Source organism: Mixophyes fleayi, chromosome 7, assembly GCF_038048845.1.
Source record: "Mixophyes fleayi isolate aMixFle1 chromosome 7, aMixFle1.hap1, whole genome shotgun sequence".
In the NCBI taxonomy this organism is placed as follows: domain Eukaryota; kingdom Metazoa; phylum Chordata; class Amphibia; order Anura; family Limnodynastidae; genus Mixophyes; species Mixophyes fleayi.
The window spans coordinates 79486419-79506305 of NC_134408.1; the positions used below are offsets into that span (position 1 = coordinate 79486419).

At 38.0% G+C, this 19887-nt stretch overlaps 1 protein-coding gene across 3 annotated transcripts in view; it reads right to left on the reverse strand.

Annotated features, from left to right (window-relative positions):
- The window catches only part of LOC142097834 (uncharacterized), a 96166-nt gene that overhangs the window by 34988 nt on the left and 41291 nt on the right, over nucleotides 1-19887 (reverse strand). For all 3 annotated transcript variants that reach the window (XM_075180028.1, XM_075180027.1, XM_075180029.1), the window contains exon 4: nucleotides 13694-13773. In XM_075180028.1, the coding sequence (XP_075036129.1) occupies nucleotides 13694-13773 (80 nt within the window). The remainder of the gene's footprint in view (nucleotides 1-13693; nucleotides 13774-19887) is intronic.

Below are 19887 nucleotides of genomic sequence, written 5' to 3' on the forward strand. Positions count from 1 at the left end.
TTACTATTATTATTTTTTATATCATATACTCACTGCCGGCGATTCAAAAGGGGACGCTGCCTGAAACTTAATATGTGCGCTGTCAACTTCACTTATGCGTAAGTACTACGGGCCTGATTCATTAAGGAACTTGTATTAAGAAGTTTCTTATTTACGTCTCCTGGACAAAACCATGTTACAATGCAAGGGGTGAAAATTAGTTTTCTGTTTTGCACATAAATTAAATACTGACTGTTTTTTCATGTAGCAGACGTTATATACAAATTTTATGTTCACCCCTTTTAATTAAATGCTAAAAATCTGTAGTTGCGTCTCCACTGTTTAATTTAAAATCCATTGTGGTGGCACACAGAACAAAATTTATGAAAATTGTGTCACTGTTCAAATATTAACCAGACCCAACTGTATCTCCTCAATATCCAGATCAAAGTGGATATACCAAATGAAGTCATTGGCACCAGAAAGTCTACATTTGGATTTTGGTTACACAATAATGTATAACTGAAGCCAAAGCTGGAAGTGATCCAGAACTACATTATGGATACAAACTATCCAACTAATACTCTTAACCTACCAAAATTAATATAAATAAATACAAACATAACACAATTTGATGTAACTATGAACCATTTCTAACAAGAAATGGTCTCAGTTCCCCAATCCACTATTGGTAAATACCAATGCTTTTAAATACAACTATATTTAAACACAACTAGGATGGATTCTGTGTCCTGACACAGGATTTTATAATATCCATTTTCAATCATAGCTAGTACCCATTTTAAGCAAGTTTCATTAATGAAAAAGACAGTCGCATAAGTTAACATGTAATTTTAATATGAAGGAAAGGCAAGTATCGTCATATACTAGTAAAGTAAACGTAAAAAAAAAATGACAGCTCCTTTCTCTAACATGGCTTTATACCACTGAGTATGAATGTAAGGAGTATGAATTTGGAGCTCCGAATATGAAACGAACATCCGCAATTTACCATGAGAAATTAAGCATGATTTTAAAACAGTTTTCAATAAAGTTTTAGTGAGAGACAGGGGGCTACCCCTATAAAGAAGACGCCTCAATCAAAGTACAGCATCCACTTAGGACGAAAAGCGTTGGTGGAGCAGTTAAGTTGTGAACTGTACCTTCTAGGTACCCATTATTAACACAGCTGAGCCATCACTACAGAGAAGCCAGAAGCCTAATACACGAACGGCACCGCAGACCTGATCAACCACAAGGAACGGTATAGGGAAAGCTTTTGTAGGGCAAGAAATTGGCTCTGTAGCCACATTCCTTATTATTTACCATGATATCTTTATCATTTTTTACTCCATCCACCCCTTCCCTAAAAGAGCTATAAAACATTGTAAAAACTAAAGGCTGTAACATCCCACTTTCAAGCACCTGGGTCAGGGCCGGTTTAATCCGAGGGCATTCTGGGCTAAAGCCCAGGGGCCTCGGGCACCCGGGGGGCCCTAGAAAAGATTTTAATATCAGGTTTTTTTGTTTGTTTTTTTTTTAAATATGTGCGACGCCGGCTTCTTCTTCGACGGGTCAAGGGCGGCCTTGGCTCCGATTGTCAGGTTAGGTAGAATGGCAGGCAACTAACAGCAAATGTGATGCTGTTAGCTGCCTGCTCCCACTATAAGTACGGTGCGTAGTAAGCTCCCTTAGTGAGGAGATCTTGTGAGAGTGAGACTATGAGTCAGTCAACCGTGTATAAGCGATCTGTTAGTGTTGTTAAGTATAGTCACAGTCAATGTGGTAACATTTCCTCTGGTGAACAAAAGATCCGAATTGTAATATTTTCTGTATGAGAGCAATATTATGGTGAAAAGCGTTCTGGTAGTAGTTTGTCTTTGCGGCTGCATTACTACCAGATTGCTTTTTACGATAATGTCTCTGATAGTGACTATACTTAACACTAACTTGCTTATACACGGTTGACCCCCTTCATAGTTAACCAATTCCATTAGAATCTTGTAAGAATAAATTTAATGTGGTCTTTAACTTGTTTTTTGCATTTTGAAAATACTGAGTAGGTATATTAAAATGAACATTTGTCAAGTGACTTTATGCCAAATCCAACATTTCTGGGGGACCCCTAATAATAACGGCAAATGGGAGCATCACAGTACCCCTAGCCAAGGGACCTACAGTGTAGTAATCCGGCTCTGACCTGGATAAGGGTTTCATTTCAAAACAGGTAAACACCAGTTCTACAGGTTGATTATATAGACAATACAAAAAAAACTTTTTGATCACTTATGCACATTCATTTTTAAGTGACTCTTTTATATGAAATATATCCAAGCATTTTAATCTATTCCCAGATATATGCCTATGCCTGCATTTATCAGAGAGGTAACATAGCTGAAAAGCACGGTCTGTGAATGTTCGGTCTGTGAATGTTTTACAAAAAAATAGTCTTTACTCTGTAGCATACAAGGACATCTGTTTAGCTTGCAGTTACACAAGTATTGTTTACTCCCTGATAAGTACTAAGGTAATTAAGAGAAGAGGCTCCTGCAGTATAAACCCATTAAAACGTTTGTATCGGAGGCCACAGGGGTGACCCACAGAGTAATGAGTAAACTTACCTGTGACAGCAAGGGGGTCATATATCTGTTAGAATGCCCGTGCAAAAACCAGTACATTGGTAGGACCCACAGGAACCTACACACACGTATCTCAGAACATCTCAGAAATATAAAGAAAGGGTTCGAGGCACAGTGTCTCGGACCACTTTCGTAAATATCACAACAAAGATCCCTCACTTCTAAATTTCATGGGAATATGCAAAGTACTACCACCATGCAGGGGTGGAAACTATATTGAATGCCTATCCAGAGAAGAGACTAAATGGATATATATGGCTAAAACACTGACCCCCATGGTCTCAATATAGATTTTGCACTGGCAAAATTTCTATAGATTTCCCCTTATACATTCTATGCAAGAATTATTTAGGATATCGATTTCAGGATGCCTTCCAAGTGCAGGAATATACATCTGGTTACACGTAAGCGTACCTGTATGGGACACGTCTCTGATACAATGAGAAAAGAAATGATCCCTAGGGGGATTCCTAGAAGCCAGACTATATCTAGGAATCCAATTATATATATATATATATATATGATCAATAGTGCTTGAAAAGCGATTAACCAAAAGGGGAAAGATAGTGTGTTTTGGTGCCATTAGCGGCACCAATCTAAAGAAAATTTGGAGTTTAAGTTACCAACTGAAGAGTCATATTAGGTGGCTTTTAAAAATAGAAACAATTCCTGATGTGTAAAATATCAAACTCATATGCATGAATAGTATGCTCTATACATCATGTGTGGAACAAAAGTAGAAGTCAAATCAAATTTTGTGTTGTATAGAACTTTTATTCACTTTTTGTTGATGGTGTCACTATCCTAAACAAATGGATATATGAAAAGACAATCAGCACCCGATATGTAAGATGACTGGCCTATTAAAACACCAGCCTCTGCATCGGAGCGACCTATTACGGATTACCTAAGAGATAAGGAACCTCTATAAATAAGATGACTCTTTAATCTAAATGGATCCATCCCTGACGAAGCCGTAACTCGGCGAAACGGACATTGACGATTGCATTACCAAAGGAACTTCTATCCCGCTGTGCTTGCGAGAACGATCCGAGAACGAAAACTCAAAATCGCGAAGTGCGCGAAGAAGGAGACGCGGCCGCGTCCATCTCCCTGGATAACAGAGTCATCCACAACCGGAATACCCACTGAGAAGCAGCACCCTTATGAACCATCAACTATCGGGTAAGCGATCACCTGGGTTTACATTACTGAATCATTAGTGTGCCTTCAAGTATCGGACTGTACAGCGGCACCAGGAGGGCCTCGTTATTGGATCTAGTCCTAACTATCTGAGTGACTACTTTTCCAGAGACATCCTTTTAGCCGCGCCAGCGAGAACGGGGCACCTATTATCCATATCTGGTTCTTTGAGCAGCCTTTCATTTGTGGAAACGAATCCTGCATTGCTCGGCTTTTGCATTAGTTGAAAGCATTACGAACTGCAACTAGGAAAGTTGCCAAGTGGTATGCCATTTCACCCATCCTTGGAAGGTTGGATTTTATATGGATACATGTGACTTAATATTTTAACTGTATATGTCACAAGCAGCAGGAACGGGACGAAAGAATATCTTGCATTATAACCCCCAATACTTGAGATTGGTGCAAGCAGCTTGTTTTTAGACTGCACATGAGTATATCATGGACTGTAATGCAAAGTGGCTATATTTATGCTAACCTACTTGTCCTTACAGCACTTGCTGTGTATATAAATGTATGGTATGACATTGTTACCTATATTAGTGCACTGATCACGCATGTTGGACAACTCTACTGTGAATAAACTTGTGCTTACAGTATACATATATTTTGGCGCTTTTGGGACAATCTGTTTTTACTACATAAATAAGAGGATATTCTCTCTCTCTCTCTTTGGAGTTTCTTCTCCCCAATATCGATCATCTCTTGATAGGGAACTGAAATTATACTGACAGAGAGAAGTGGATAGAAAACATAATTTTTATTATTTTAGATGTAGCAGAGGCAAATGTGCAGAAGCCACCAAAGGTCAAGGCAGACCATGTACAGTCAGCAAGTATCTGGATTTCTAATGCCAGGTTTATCCATCAGGAACTGTTTTTCCTTCTTTTGACATGAATAGGAACAGGGGACGGGCAACACACTTCCAATTCAGAACACTGCCTTTCAGAAAAAATTCAGGTGTTAGAATTTTCAAACTCATTGCAACCATCACAGCCAGGTTCAAGGAAGGTACATTTCCCTTACTATTTTGAAGCCCATTTCAATTTCAGAGATTATTGGAATTATCCAGTCTCAGGGATAGATAATTAACAGGTAGATTTGTGGACTAGTCCCTAAGTCAGGTCCTTGTGTTTGATTATAGTCCGCTAAAATGATTTCCTCCTCCTCCCCTTCCCAAAGAACGTGCAGTGTCTGAATTCACTAAAGAAAGAATTTCCACTGTCAAGCAATTAAGCAATGAGTACTTTGTGTTCTAGAACATAATTTTTAAAGACAGTCCCTTAGGCTTGCCTTTACATGAAGCCACATCTTCTTGAGGATGGAAACAAATGTCTCACAAATTTCAGTCATTCTTATCAGAGCAGATGAGAAGTGGCAGACAAATCATTTCAGCGGGCCAACTGTCCATAATGGAGACATTTCAAGAAATATATCTGAAGCGACTGTGCATATGCAATAACAAATTTGGTGCTCACACCACAACCTCAATAGAGCTAGGGTTTAGAGGGGTTAATTTAAGATGTCAACTGACACTGTTGGATTATTTTGTTACCAGCCGGTGCCAAAACTCCAGCACCTTATCCTGTTTCAGTTCTGCATCCTTATATTGACCTTGGCTTGTTCTCACTTTGTCCCCGACGGTGATTCTTTGCCTCTGTTATTGGATTCTGCGATTGTACTTCGGCATGCCTTTGTTCCCGATTCTGACCCCTAGGCTTGAATTTATGTCCTCCTATTTTCCCCTTTGGCACCAAACAATTATTATCCTGACCTCTGCTCATCCTTGCCTCCACTGCTGCTATAATCCTGGACTCTAGGATCCTCTACTGTGTATTCTACACCCAGTGTCTTCCATGAGACCGTTAAATCTAGACAGGAATAATCTGGCCTGATAATATGGGCTTTGTTAGAAACACAGTAATAAGTCAGATTTGATGCTACTGCAGCATATTCAGAGTATACAGTTTCAACGAATAGCAGTTCAAACATGCCAGAATGCCGTCCAAACCACAGGTCCCAGACCAATCGCGACTTCTTCACAACTGTTGTCACCAGTGGTAATTCAACTGCAATCAGAGCCTGCACTCAAATAAAGCCCAATGAGTTTGGTGGGAACAAACAACAGCTGGTTATTTATTGCACATTGGCGCCTAATATTTCAACTAAAGCCTCATGCTTCTACAGATCCTCAGAAGGTGGAAACCATGCATACGAGGTGTTTCTTCTTCAGGATTGGAAATAGAACATATGCATACAGTCGTTGGCAAAAAATATTGGCACCCTTGAAAGTTTTCAAATAACTCACAATTTTCTCTAAATATAAGGTGAAATTAACGACAATATTTGGTGTACACAATTCATTCTGTTACTGTACAGGGCCTCTGTTTTTGATTCTGAATGTAAAACTGTAACTTTTAAAATCAGAAACTGAAAAAATTGCATCAACAAAACTACTGATGCCCTGTACTTGATATTTTGTAGCACAGTCTTTGGTGAAAATAACCGTAATCAACCGCTTCCTATAGCCCTGGATGAGCTTCCTGCACCTCTCTAATAGGAGTTTGACTAACTCTACTTGTGCAAACTGATCCAGTTCACCCAGATTTGAAGGATGACTTCGCCCAACTGTTATTTTCAGATCTCTCCTTTATTGGATTTAGCTTTGTGCTCATTGAGGGCCATTTCAGAACAGTTTAGCTTCTTTGTGAACCATTCCTATGTGTTTTTTTTAAATGTGTTTGGGGTCATTGTCCTAAGGGAACACACATGATCTTCGATGTAGACTGGGTTCAATATTGTGCTCCAAAATGGCTTGGCAATCTCCAGATTTCATGATACCATGCACACGTTGAAGACATCCTAAGCCAGATGTTGCACAGCAACCCCAAACATCACTGACCCTCCTCCATGATAGACTGTAGGGAAGGTGCTATTTTAATTTTGGTTTCTGTAAAAATAAGAAATGATGTGCTTTACTAAAAAGCTCTATTTGTTCTCATCTGTCCCCAGGATATTCTCCCAGAAGGAATTTGGCTGGATCAGGTGTGTTTTGGCAAACTCCAGTGGGGCATACTTATGTCTCTCAGTAGTTGGGCCCTCCTACCGTATAACTCACTTTCTCGGAGTAGGAGACAGAAGGTTAAAACTGTCATACCTTGGGGTATATTCAATTAGGACTCGTGGCTGCACATGTAAAGTGTCATTACGGTACCGCAACATCGCAGATTTATGTGCGCACCCCTGTTGCGGTGCCAGGACCCATGCAGTCGCATGTAAACGCAGACGTGAATCCCGAATGAACATGCCCCCTTGTGTCTGAAAGTCAGTTTGAACCTGTTTTGCAGTTGATCGAGGTGCTTTCTCCACCATTTAAACAATCCTACGCTGCAATTTTTGATCATTTTTCTCTTTCCAGGGAGGAAGTAAAATGGCCATAAACTTCCTAATAAAAGAATATTACATACAGTAGAAACAGGAATAACTGGTGATTGATTTGTACCCTTAATATTGACTATTCTGACTGACCTCCTCAGACAATTCTCTGGCTTTCTTTCTTTTCTCCATTCTCATTGAAGCATACATAATGACACAAAACATCAGAATGAGTACTTTTCTGTAATCAAACTCATAATATGGGTGATTTTTATATTGCAGACACCTGCTACTCGCCACAGATGAATTCAGTTTGAAAGTGAAGAATCACCATCTTAAAATCAAATTATTACTAACTACTTCTAAAAGGTGCCAATCATTTTTTTTTTCCAGATCATTTAAGGATTAATTTGTGGAATACAAATAAGTAATTTTTCTGCTTTTTGTGTTTTATTCTACAACAAACCAAGGAATTCCAAATGTGGATACCAAAACATTTTTTAAATTTCAACAATTTTCTGGAAGAGATAAATTATTAGACAAAACTGCAAGGGTGACAATATTTTCAGCCATGACTGTATATTGTGCCAGTCATAAGTCTCTGCACGGATCTTATTCCCAAATAAGATTGTAAATGTGATGTTTTTTATATCTACATTTGCAACTTAACTTTAAGTTTGCTCACCACATAAATATTCCTATCACTGCTACAGAGGTTCTTATTCCACTAGAGATCATAGATGGGTCTCTCATTGTTTCTAGGCCCAGAAATGTAGAGACATGGCACCTGCAGATAGGATCTCTACTCACTTTCCAATTATGCTCCAAGAGCGAACTTTACATAACCCTAATGTAGACATGGTCACTAAGCAGTTATCATTTCATTCATCCCATAGTTTGACTTCTGACAACCCTTCCATTGCTTACCCTACAGTTATTCCCACTAAATCCTCAATTGAAGTCTCCAAGCTCTGGGAAGCATATCTGAACATCGACGATGTATTCAAAAGATGCAAACAGGACAACTGCCACATCACAGGGCATGCAATCACCCAAGTGATTTGATACCATTGACACCAATTACATTTGGCTGGATTTAATCTATTCTTGAGACGGAATTAAAAGCATTATGGGAGCTCTTCGATGATACCTTTAACAGGGATTCAAACATTAAAAATCCCATTTGTTGGGAAAAATGATGGTTCTCTATGGCTACGCAATTACAAATGAGACTTGAATAAAATCTCTATTCACAATACATATCCACTTCCATTACTTCCAGAGCTGCTTAAATGATTAAGATCAGCTAAATCTTTCACCAAACTGGATCTCTGGGATGTCTATAACAATAAGAATTTGGAATAGGGATGAGTGGAAGATGGTCTTCTGACTATTGACTCGTGCAATACTCCAGACACCTTCCAGCAATTCATTAACAATGTCTTTCATGAGTTCATGGCTCATAACATGGCCATATATCAGAACAATATCTAATATATTCTCAAAGTCATCTGTGTCATGTCCAGACAGTATTGAGTTATCTTTAGGCAAAATCTTGATGTCCTCACCATTGCCTTCCTTGGGCATGTCATTATCTCTCAGGAGCCCCAAATGGAACGAAGAGAAAATGACAGCAACCAGGGAATGACCAGTCCCTGAATATATAAAAGCCATTTACTACTTTGTGGGAATTTATAATTATAACAATCATTAAGAAATTATGCAGGACTATAGACCCAATTACTGCTGTTACCCGTAAAGATGCTCTCTTCACCTGATCAATGCACAAGATGTTAACAGCTTAAAGATGGTGTTTTCCACAGCTCTTGATCACTCTCACTCTGACTCAACTTCTCTTTTCATAGTGAAAGAATATGCATTCGAAAAAAAGTTTTCTGAGAAAAAATTATAATGCATCCCTGCGAATATTTCTCGAAAAAACTTCTTCCAGTCGAACAAAACTATGTAGTGGAAGATCTGGCCATCTGCTTAGGTTTTAAAGAATTGAAGCATCTATTCAGAAGAACCTGCAAACAGCCTAACAGTTAAACTCCAGGCAAACCAGATAGGGCATTTTTCCCCTGGTCACCTACCAACTGTGCTCATGAAATATAGATGGAGCATTGTCTCAACAAAGTCAGGACCCCTCAAGATGCAGATTTCAACTTAACACATAAGCCACATTAAATTCTGATGTGGAGTGACTGGCAATGGTTACCAGGCACTATTAACGGTGGCAGTATCTGGATTTAAAACTTCAAATGTATAAGAGTATTGGGACTGGATCACTTATAAGTAACTTATGTTATAAATTTATTTAAAGGAAATAGCGCAGGGCGCTTATTTATATAATTACAAATGCATTTATTTTTGAGATTGTGTACATTTTTGTAAAGGAAATCTTTATTTCTGAGACTAGGGAAGAAACTCGTTTGTTTTAAACTTGCTAGAGGATATGGATGATTTCTGAGGTATATATCTGATACAATAAGCCTTTGTGGAGGAAGTCTTTTGTGTATCGTGACATGGGGAAATGACTTGTTTGGGGTTTTGTAACTTTCTTTGGGAATGTGTAGTCTGCAACCGTCTGAAGAAAGGACCCATGTTTATCTCATGTTAATTAGACCTTCTGATGTGTGAGGGTCTAGCACCTAAAGGCACAGGAAGGTTTAATTGGACATGCTACTAGATTTCCTGGGTCTGAAAACAAGATGCAGGAAATCACAGCAAGTTTTAAGGGTATCACAGATAAGTGTAAATATTGTTAGCTTTGCATTGCATGTAAATCTATGTTTGGGTAAACAAATTGAATCCCGATTCTAAAAATTGCTCAGACCTCAGGGGCAGGCTTACCCTTTGAGGCCGTTTTCAAATCTGTATAAAAAAAATCTTGTATTGAAGCTTGTTCTTCTTGTTCCATCTGACCTGATCACTGATTCCATGCTGAAAATCCTGTGACCTACTGATTAGACTCAAAATCTAATTCATTTCCGCCTGTCTGAGGTTTGGACCCAGCTTCCAAGCACCACCGCTCTGCCTGCTTACCCAGCTGCTCTGGTCAGTGTGAGAGGCCAGGGGGGGATCCATCCACAGCAACCCTGATCTATAAGAAGAGTTCAGGAGTACCAGCCCAGGTACACCAGTAACGGGATACATTAGCAGCGTCAGTTATCCAGAAGAAACCCAGTTTTGGATGCCAGTAAAGGAGTCCAGTGGTGGCAGCATTTGTAAGCCCCTCATACTGCGGTGAGACGGTGCATTTGGGATAACAAAAGGGAACGGTGGCAAAGTAAGCCCAGACAGTTCCCAGCAACAACAGACCGGGTTGGCATAGGCGGTCCATCCTGTCACAAGTATATTGTATCATTATTGGTTATTGTAAAGATATTGGATTTATCTGTACTAATTATACCCACTTTGCGCTGGCTGGCTACCCAGAGGTGCCTTACTAAACCAAAGAAGTATATCCAGTACCGTCTACAGGTTCTCCAATCCAATCCATCGGGCAAAGCAGTTAACAAGTACAATGGTACATTTAGTATTAAGCAATACACCAGAATAAAAATAAATTTTAAACAACTGACAGGCGGGTTTAACAAACACCCTCTCCCTTAACACTCTAGCCCAGAAGACTGCAGTCACCTTTGCTGCTGGATCCTTGAATCCTGGTCACTTTTTCCGATTTTCTTCCCCTGTGCCATTGTAATAGGAATCTGATACACAGTCCTCCTGCACCAGCAGGTCCAGCAAGCTATCAGACTCAAGGAGCGATGCACTGAGGAAGCGTGAGTGAGCACTACACCTGCAGAATCCAAAAGATACATCGCATGGGCTCTTCAACACAACAACCTCTGCACTCCATTATTCCTTTCCACTTTAAAACTCCTATCACAGGGCTGGGTGCCTTCTTTTAAGGACAGAAATATTTACCATGCTCCTGCGACCGGCCAATGAATGTTTGCATCACCTTCCCACAACCAGTGGAGTGTTTACATTTTGATTGCTTGTTGAAAAAATTATATTTGTGTTCCTGTTTTTACTACCTTTTCTATGTAACCCTGGGCTATTGACAATCAGTGTGGGGATGAAAATAAAAACGCCCACAGAATTCTTACATAAGCCAGGTGGGTTGCAGCTATTCATCCCATTACTTTTAATGGACTGCAAAATGGTGTATACACAATTTCCTGACCTCCATCCCCTCCCTCTGTGTGGTGAAACAAGGTATTAATATCGCCACAACCAGAGAGTCTGCACCTTGTTTCTCACAAACTGTGGACTATAAAAACCATGTACTTTTTCTAGCCCTCTCGTTCCCCATATTTGTCAGTTATATTTAAACTTGTATATATTCTATTTGAAAGTAGTTAAAATGTCTGTCAGCATGTTTTTCTTATATTGCAGACTAGTCCATTGTTGCAGCCTAGGCAAAAGGATTATTGTCCACCTGTGCTGTATGAATGTACATCACACCAAGGGATCTCATGTATTAAGGTAGGGAAAGGATCCACAGACAGAGCTCTATGTTTAATTACAGAGGACTGCGTTGTGTATTTAAATGTAAATGTGTCTGGATTGTGATCTTTCTTGTTTAAACAAACTCTGTTGTATAACCACAGAACAATACCTATCCTTAATTATATCAAAAATGGCTCATCTGCTATCCCTTTGTCTGTATGTGTCCCTGTGAAAAGGTAAACACAGAAAAAGGACCAATCAGGCAAGTCCTGAAATTGCTTCGGAGGTCATTTTTGGGCTTAAAAGAGCGCCAGAGGACAGCAAGGAGGCATTCACTACCAAGTGATAGCTGAAGTCAGGCTGGTGTTGAGATCCATATCTCTGCACTGACAGGAAAGGGACAATCTGTTCCTGGTGTACTGCCTTTGCCCTGATCAACCTCTTCAGGTCTTGGGGAGCTGTGTGTCCGACAAAAGCGGAGTGACAGTGACTCAGGACCACTGCCTTGCTGGTAGCCTCAAAGGAAAGAGAGGGAGAAGCTTGGATGGATAGACAGCAGTCCCTGAGAGTGACTAAGATACTGGTGAGGTGTTCTCATTATACCCTGTATGTTGTCTGTGCCAGACTGTAGTATTATTTGTTGCAGGTTATTGTTTAAAGAAGTTTATTGCCGTTTGATGCTACAATTTTATTAAATAAACGTATTTATTTTATTTCGGATATTAGCCTGGGTGATTTTGAACCTTGGATAGGTACCGGGTAGGCCAGTTGTGCGGGGCAGAAGGTTACATTAAACCCGGTATCTGCACATTCTGGCTAAACAGGAAGTTAGCAACTCTTAAAGCCAGCCCAGCAGCAGAATGTTACATGTGGAGAGAATCAAAATCCCTGCCCACCACCAACCCATACCGGCCAATCCTGAGATGCACTGACCGGAGAAAACCCCTGCACAGTGGTATTCCCACCATGGGAATTTTGGACACTTTAAAAAGAGCCTGCAGGAGAATAAAAGGTGTCCCACTATTTCTTGAGCTTGGTGTAGAGATTTGTCTCTCACTAGTTCCATTGTGATTCCTTTGTCTGATCCTGCAACTATCCAACCTATCTTGTTGCCACAAATTTTTGCTCCATCCCGAGATGCTTGTGGGTCTGTTTGCCTGTTGGAGCAAGGAGTCTGAGTTTCAGATCCCCATCACGTTAACAGAGAACATTTGCAGTGTGGACGGAACATCAAGAGATTGAGGAGTACAGCGGAGATATTAAAATACAGCTTGGACAGAAATATTGTATTTACCACCACGATACTGCATGGACAGCTTGAACACTTGTTTGTATTCCCCACGTTAAATAACCGTAAGAGCAGCTTGACATCATTGTTTGAAGGGATCCGGAAAGTCCAAAGGCTCCGCTACCCTGGTAACAACTTTAAGACCACTCCACTCGGTTATCGCCTTAGTGTAGAACTAATATTAACCTCGTCATCGAGGTTTTGGAACTTCTTCTGTTCATTCACTTTCCATTTTGTTAATTAATAAAAATAATTTATTGATTTACACTGTAAGCTCCAATGTGGGCAGTGACTGAAGTGAATGACAAACATCCTCTGTACAGTGCTGGAGAATTGGTGGCACTATATTGAAATGTAATTACACATTTATGTTTGTTTTTAACACATAGTGAGCCACACACGTAGGTAATGAAGCTGGACCATTAGGCGTTTAAACCAAGCAGTTGATTCACATGACCTCAAGTGCTGATATGATCCAGTTGAATGCCCAAAAATAATATGGACAGATAACAGGAGTTTATCTGTCAACTTGTGAATCTGGTGGATGATACCAGATTTTCAGGTATCATTCTTGGGGATGAAAATTGTTTTGGTACTGTACATTATGTGGCAATTTACTGATTTTGTGTGTCCAGATTTAATTCTGCTGGGTAATTTAAAAAATTACAAAAAATAAACACAGGCAGACAAAGAATTCAGACAGAATGCAAAAAAAATATGCTATGTTTAGTTTCAAAATAGAAACACTTACCCTCCAATAACCATGATATGATCATCTATTCTAAATTTTTCAATAACCAGCTGGAGGCAAGAGACAGCACCTAGACGTTCCTAAAATCCAAATAAGATTATATGAATTAAATTCTACATTCTCCACAGAAAAATTAAAGCCTTGAAAAACTATAGTTGTGCAAAACAGCTATTGGTAGGAGTCAGCCAGTCTGACAATCAGGAAGTGCTGTTATTATATCTTCAGATGTACTACATACAATCATGTGAATAAGAAAGTACACGAGATATGTGTCAACATAAGACATAATTGACAACCATCTAATCCTCACCAAGCCAACAACATCATTGTTTATTTATATAGCACCAGAGATTCTGTAGTACCATACATAATTATACTGATCTAACATATAGTACATGAAAACAGTATACATAACAGGTACATGGGTACAGATAAACAAAATAATAAATGTATTGATGCAAATAACAGAGCAAATGGCATGGCATACAAAAACAATTCAACAAGGGACATGAGAGAGACAACAAGAATGATGGAGAGTGGACAGACTTGAGACATAAAAGGCCCTACTGCTGAGAACTTAAATTCTAAAAGGAAGGGGGTAGAGAGACAGTAGGAGTACAGGGAACATTAAGCTTAGTGGTCCAGGCAGGTAAGATAGGAGGGATGAAAAGGATGAGAGGGCAGTGTAGGGAAACATGGAAAGCAGTGTAATGTGGTGGAAGTACATGGTAGAACAGATGAATAACAGAGTCGACATATTGCAAGACAGGAATGTAGGCAGTATAGAATATATTGTGTTAAGCAGCAATAGGTACAGTTAACAGACATAAAGGAGGAAATGGACAATGATAATGCAGAGGCCAGAGGATGGGGGAACAGGCATGGAGAGGCAGTCCAGAGTGAAGAAGGTCCAAGGGTGAGTTCAATATGCACAGGAGGATGAGGGTGGCAGAAAGAGAAGTCAAGGTCAGTTTCGGTAGGCATCAGGTAGTAGACTTCAGGAGCGCTGGCAGAACTAATTGATCAGATGATCATCCAGGGCACATATTTATGGCATGCTGATCAAGCAGAGGTAATCCTCAGTCTGTTGGTCTCAAGATCAGAATTGATTAACAGATCTACCTTGTCAGTATTTATTCAACAAAAAAATAAACCAACATGGAGAAGCGATGTACAAAAAAGTAAGAACACCCAATTATTCAGTAGCTTGTTGAATCACTTTCAGCAACAATTACTTTCAGTAAATATTTTCTATAGGAGTTTTTCCTTTCTTTTTCAGCCATTCAAATTTAGATTCAATGGTGTGCCTAGAATCATTGTCCTTTTACATGCTCTAATTTTGGCCAAGCTTCAGTTATCTGACAAATGGCTTCACATCATCCACTAGAATATATTGGTACAAATAAGAATCCAAGGTGGAATAACTATGAAGCATCCTGTGACAAAGCAATGCAAAATCCTCACCTCTTCACCAAAGTGCTTGATGGTTAGTATGTGGTTCTTGTGGCGATATGCTCTTTGTTTTTTGCTATATTAGTTAATTAAGAGCAAACATCTCCACTTTGACTTCATCTGCCCAGGGGACGGCGTTCCAGAAGTCTTGTAACTTGTTCAGTTGAAACTTTGCAAACAGAAGCAATTTATTTATTTTTCTCTTTCATCCAGTCTGGGGGACACTGTTACCATGGGTTGTGGAGGGGAGCATAGGAGTTGGCACCTAGCTAGTTAACTTTAGGAACTGCTGACAGACGCCTCCCCTCTACAATCCCCCTGTCACTTCCCAGTTTTTTTTAGGTGCCCAACGAGTTGGGCTTGTATTTTTAGCTAGTCTTTATTTCTGTTTCATTTTATTTATTTTTAATTCTTTTTTTTTTTTTTTTTGCTTAACTTTTTTTTTGGCAGCAGAGCTGGGAGTGTGTTCTATCATAGAGAGCATACTCCCAGAATGGCAGCGCAGACACTGCTCTGTCAGATGAGAGCCGAACGGCTTTCACTGACAGAGTTTGTATAATAGAGTGACAAGCGGTCTCACCGGACCACTGTCACTCTTACAGCCTCCCCGATAACCGGCGCTGCCACTTCAGGCATAGAGCGCCGGTGATCGGTTCATCAGCCGGGCGCCATCTTGAGGGGCAGACCAAGTTCCCCCTCAGAAGAGGAGGGAGAGAACCATAGATAGTTAGGAAAGGTCTCCAAAACTCTGCATTTCATATTTTGAATTTTTTAATAAGAGGAGAGAACAAACAGCTGAAGAGGGGGAAGCGAAGTGAATATAGATCTCCCCTACTCTCTCAGGTAGTTCAGTCCTGAGTTCTGGCGCCAAAAGAAGCCCGGGAAGAGCGGACATCTTGCTGGAACAAGCACTAGGACACTGATGTGGGACTCCTCTCCTGTGTTTGGGCCTTTTTGACTAAGTATTCCTTATTTTACTGATTCCATTTAAAAAAAGTTATAGAAATAAAATTTATATATATATATTAAATATATATATATATATATATTAAATATATATATATATTAAATATATATATATATATATATATATATATATTAAATATATATATATATATATATATATATTAAATATATATATATATATATATATATATATTAAATATATATATATATATATATATATATATATATATATTAAATATATATATATATTAAATATATATATATATATATATATATATATATATATATATATATATATATATAAATATATATATATATATATATATATATAAATATATATATATATATATATATATATTAAATATATATATATATATATATATATATATATATATTAAATATATATATATATATTAAATATATATATATATTAAATATATATATATTAAATATATATATTAAATATATATATATATATATTAAATATATATATATATTAAATATATATATATATATATATATATATATATATATATTAAATATATATATATATATATATATTAAATATATATATATATATTAAATATATATATATATTAAATATATATATATTAAATATATATATATTAAATATATATATATATATATATATATATATATTAAATATATATATATATATATTAAATATATATATATATATATTAAATATATATATATATATATTAAATATATATATTAAATATATATATATATATATATATATATATATTAAATATATATATATATATATATATATATATATATATATTAAATATATATATATATATATATATATTAAATATATATATATATATTAAATATAAATATATATATATATATATATATATATATATATAAAATATATATATATATATATATATATATATTAAATATATATATATATATATATATTAAATATATATATATATATTAAATATATATATATATATTAAATATATATATATATATATATATTAAATATATATATATATATATATTAAATATATATATATATATATATATTAAATATATATATATATATTAAATATATATATATATATTAAATATATATATATATATATATATTAAATATATATATATATATATATTAAATATATATATATATATATATATATATATATATTAAATATATATATATATATATATATATATTAAATATATATATATATATATATATATTAAATATATATATATATATATATATATTAAATATATATATATATATATATATATTAAATATATATATATATATATATATATATATATATATATATATATATATATATATAATAATTATATATATTTATATAAAATGTATCCTAGTGGGGCTAATATTGTATTTTCACTTGCCCATATTACATTATTTAAAGGTACAAGTACAACTTTTATCGTAGATTGGTTGATTACTTATTTTTTTCTCTGTCTTACTTTTGTCTGGTGTGTGGCTTTTTCCTTTATAAAATGTCAGATAAAGGGAAAGGTCCTATGGCAAAATATTTTACCTGCTCTAAATGTAAGGTTAAATTACCCTGTGGACAGAAGAACCCGTTGGCGCTTTCCTCTGATTGCGAAAGCGGGCCCCCCTCTACGCAAACCCAGCAGACTGTAGCCCCTCTGTCGGAGGAAACGGATTGGCGTCTCTGACACAGTTGGTTTCCTCTTTAGCCCAGCTGCTCACTAAATCTTCTCAGTTACTGACAAGCTCAGCAGCTCTTCCTTTTGCATCAGATAATGCCTTTGCAGCTTCGGGGATCCCTGCTGCAGCTGATTCTACTGGGGCTGTTATAGCAGGCCCCTGCCTCGGCAGACCCGGCATGGTCCTCATCAATAATTAAGGGTTTAGATAGGTTAAACCAGTTGCAGGAATCCCCAAATTTGAGCCCTCCTTAAAAAAAAAAAAAAAAAAAAAAAAAAAAAAAGCAGTTTAGATCCTCTAATCCCCTCCTGTCTACCTCGGATTCGGAGGGCTTTTCAGAAGAAGGGGACACAAATTTTGATCCTGATCATGCTCAGATATCTGACCCGGAAGAACCTGCCAGATTTTAGGGCACTGATGATTAGGTATTAGCTGTGAGGCAAGTCTTGGACCTCCCAGAGGTAGAGGATCCTAATCCCATAGACAGGAGTCTTTTTAAGAAGGCCAGAAGACAGGTTATTCGTTTTCCTCCTTCGGTAGAATTGAGAGATATAGCTGAGGGAGCTTGGAAGCAGCCTGAAAAAAAGGTTTACTATTCCTAAGAGATTCTCCTCTTTGTATCCATTACAGGAAGAGGATCTGGCTCGCTGGGAAGGAATCCCTAAGGTTAATACCCCTGAAGCCGGCTTCGCTCGCCACACTACCCTGCCAGTCCTGGGCACTGCAGCTTTGCAGGACCCCACTGATCGCAGAATTGAATCTCAGCTGAAGTCTAGATTTGTAGCAGCGGGCTCTTCTTTTAGACCCACATTTGCTTCGGCTTGGGTCGCTAGAGCCATGGAAGCATGGGCAGAGCAACTGGCTGAGGGCTTGCAAGATTCAGAATTGCTCTCTCTGGCTTTACATTTGAAAGAGGTGTCTGGGTATCTTTATGAGGCGGCTCAGAATGCAGCTTCGGTTTCCTCCTATATTCACGCTTCGTCAATTTCAGCAAGGAGAACCTTATGGCTGAGGTACTGGGATACGGATTCAGAATCTAAGAAATCCCTGGAAACCCTTCCTTTTTCAGCATCAGGTTTGTTTGGGCCGGAGAGTTAGACAGTATCATTTCTCAGGCAACAGGTGGCAAGAGCACCCTTTTGCCAGTGAACGCAGGTAGAGCCCGTCCCCCGCGTTTCAGCTCCTTAGGTGACCCGGCTCTTCCTGCCGAGACAGTCCATCCGCATTGCTGTGAGCCTTTCCTTGCTTGTGAATTATGTGAAAGTCATAAATTTAAAGGAAAAGGCTCCAGTGCAACCATCTGCCATTTGCCCGAGGTGTGTTGTAGCCACTTTAAAGGATTACAATTATCAGTCACCACAGTAAAAGGTCGTCCATACAAATAAGGTCGAAATTTTTTCACTGCACGAACATACCCCTCCTCCCAGTTTAGCAGTTTTCTGCTCAAATAGGCCAGAAGGTGCCGCTGCCCATCTGGCCCCACCTGGCTAAATACTGCTCCCAGTACTGTGACGCATTAGTTTGCACAATAAAGTCCTTGTCATAATTGGGCCCCAACAGTACTGTAGAACTTTAACGACTGAAATTCCAGCTCACAAACAGGTGTTAAGTCAACTACTTTTGGAAGATTCTTCTTAGTGAGATCTGTCAGGGGCTTCGCTACAGTACTATAGTCTTTGACAAAACGTCTGTAGTAGCCCGAAGTTCCTAAGGCAGCCAGTACTTGTCTTTGGGTTGTGGGTTTAGGGCCAGTCTCAGATTACCTCTACCTTAGCTGGTTCTGGCTTAACTCTACCTCCCCCCACACGTCGACCCAGGTACTGCACCTCTGACATCCCCATATGACAATTGTCTGCTCTGATGGTCAGACCTGCCTACTGAATTTTCTGTAAAACTTGCCCTATATGTTTCAGATGGTCCTCCCAGGATTTACTGAAAATGACAATGTCATCCAAGTGGCCCTGAGCAAAGCCTTTACACCCTTTCAACAGCTGATCAACCACACGCTGGAAGGTTCGTCATCCAAAATGGCATGGACTTAAACTCGAACAAGCCAAATGGGGTGATGAATGCCGACCGT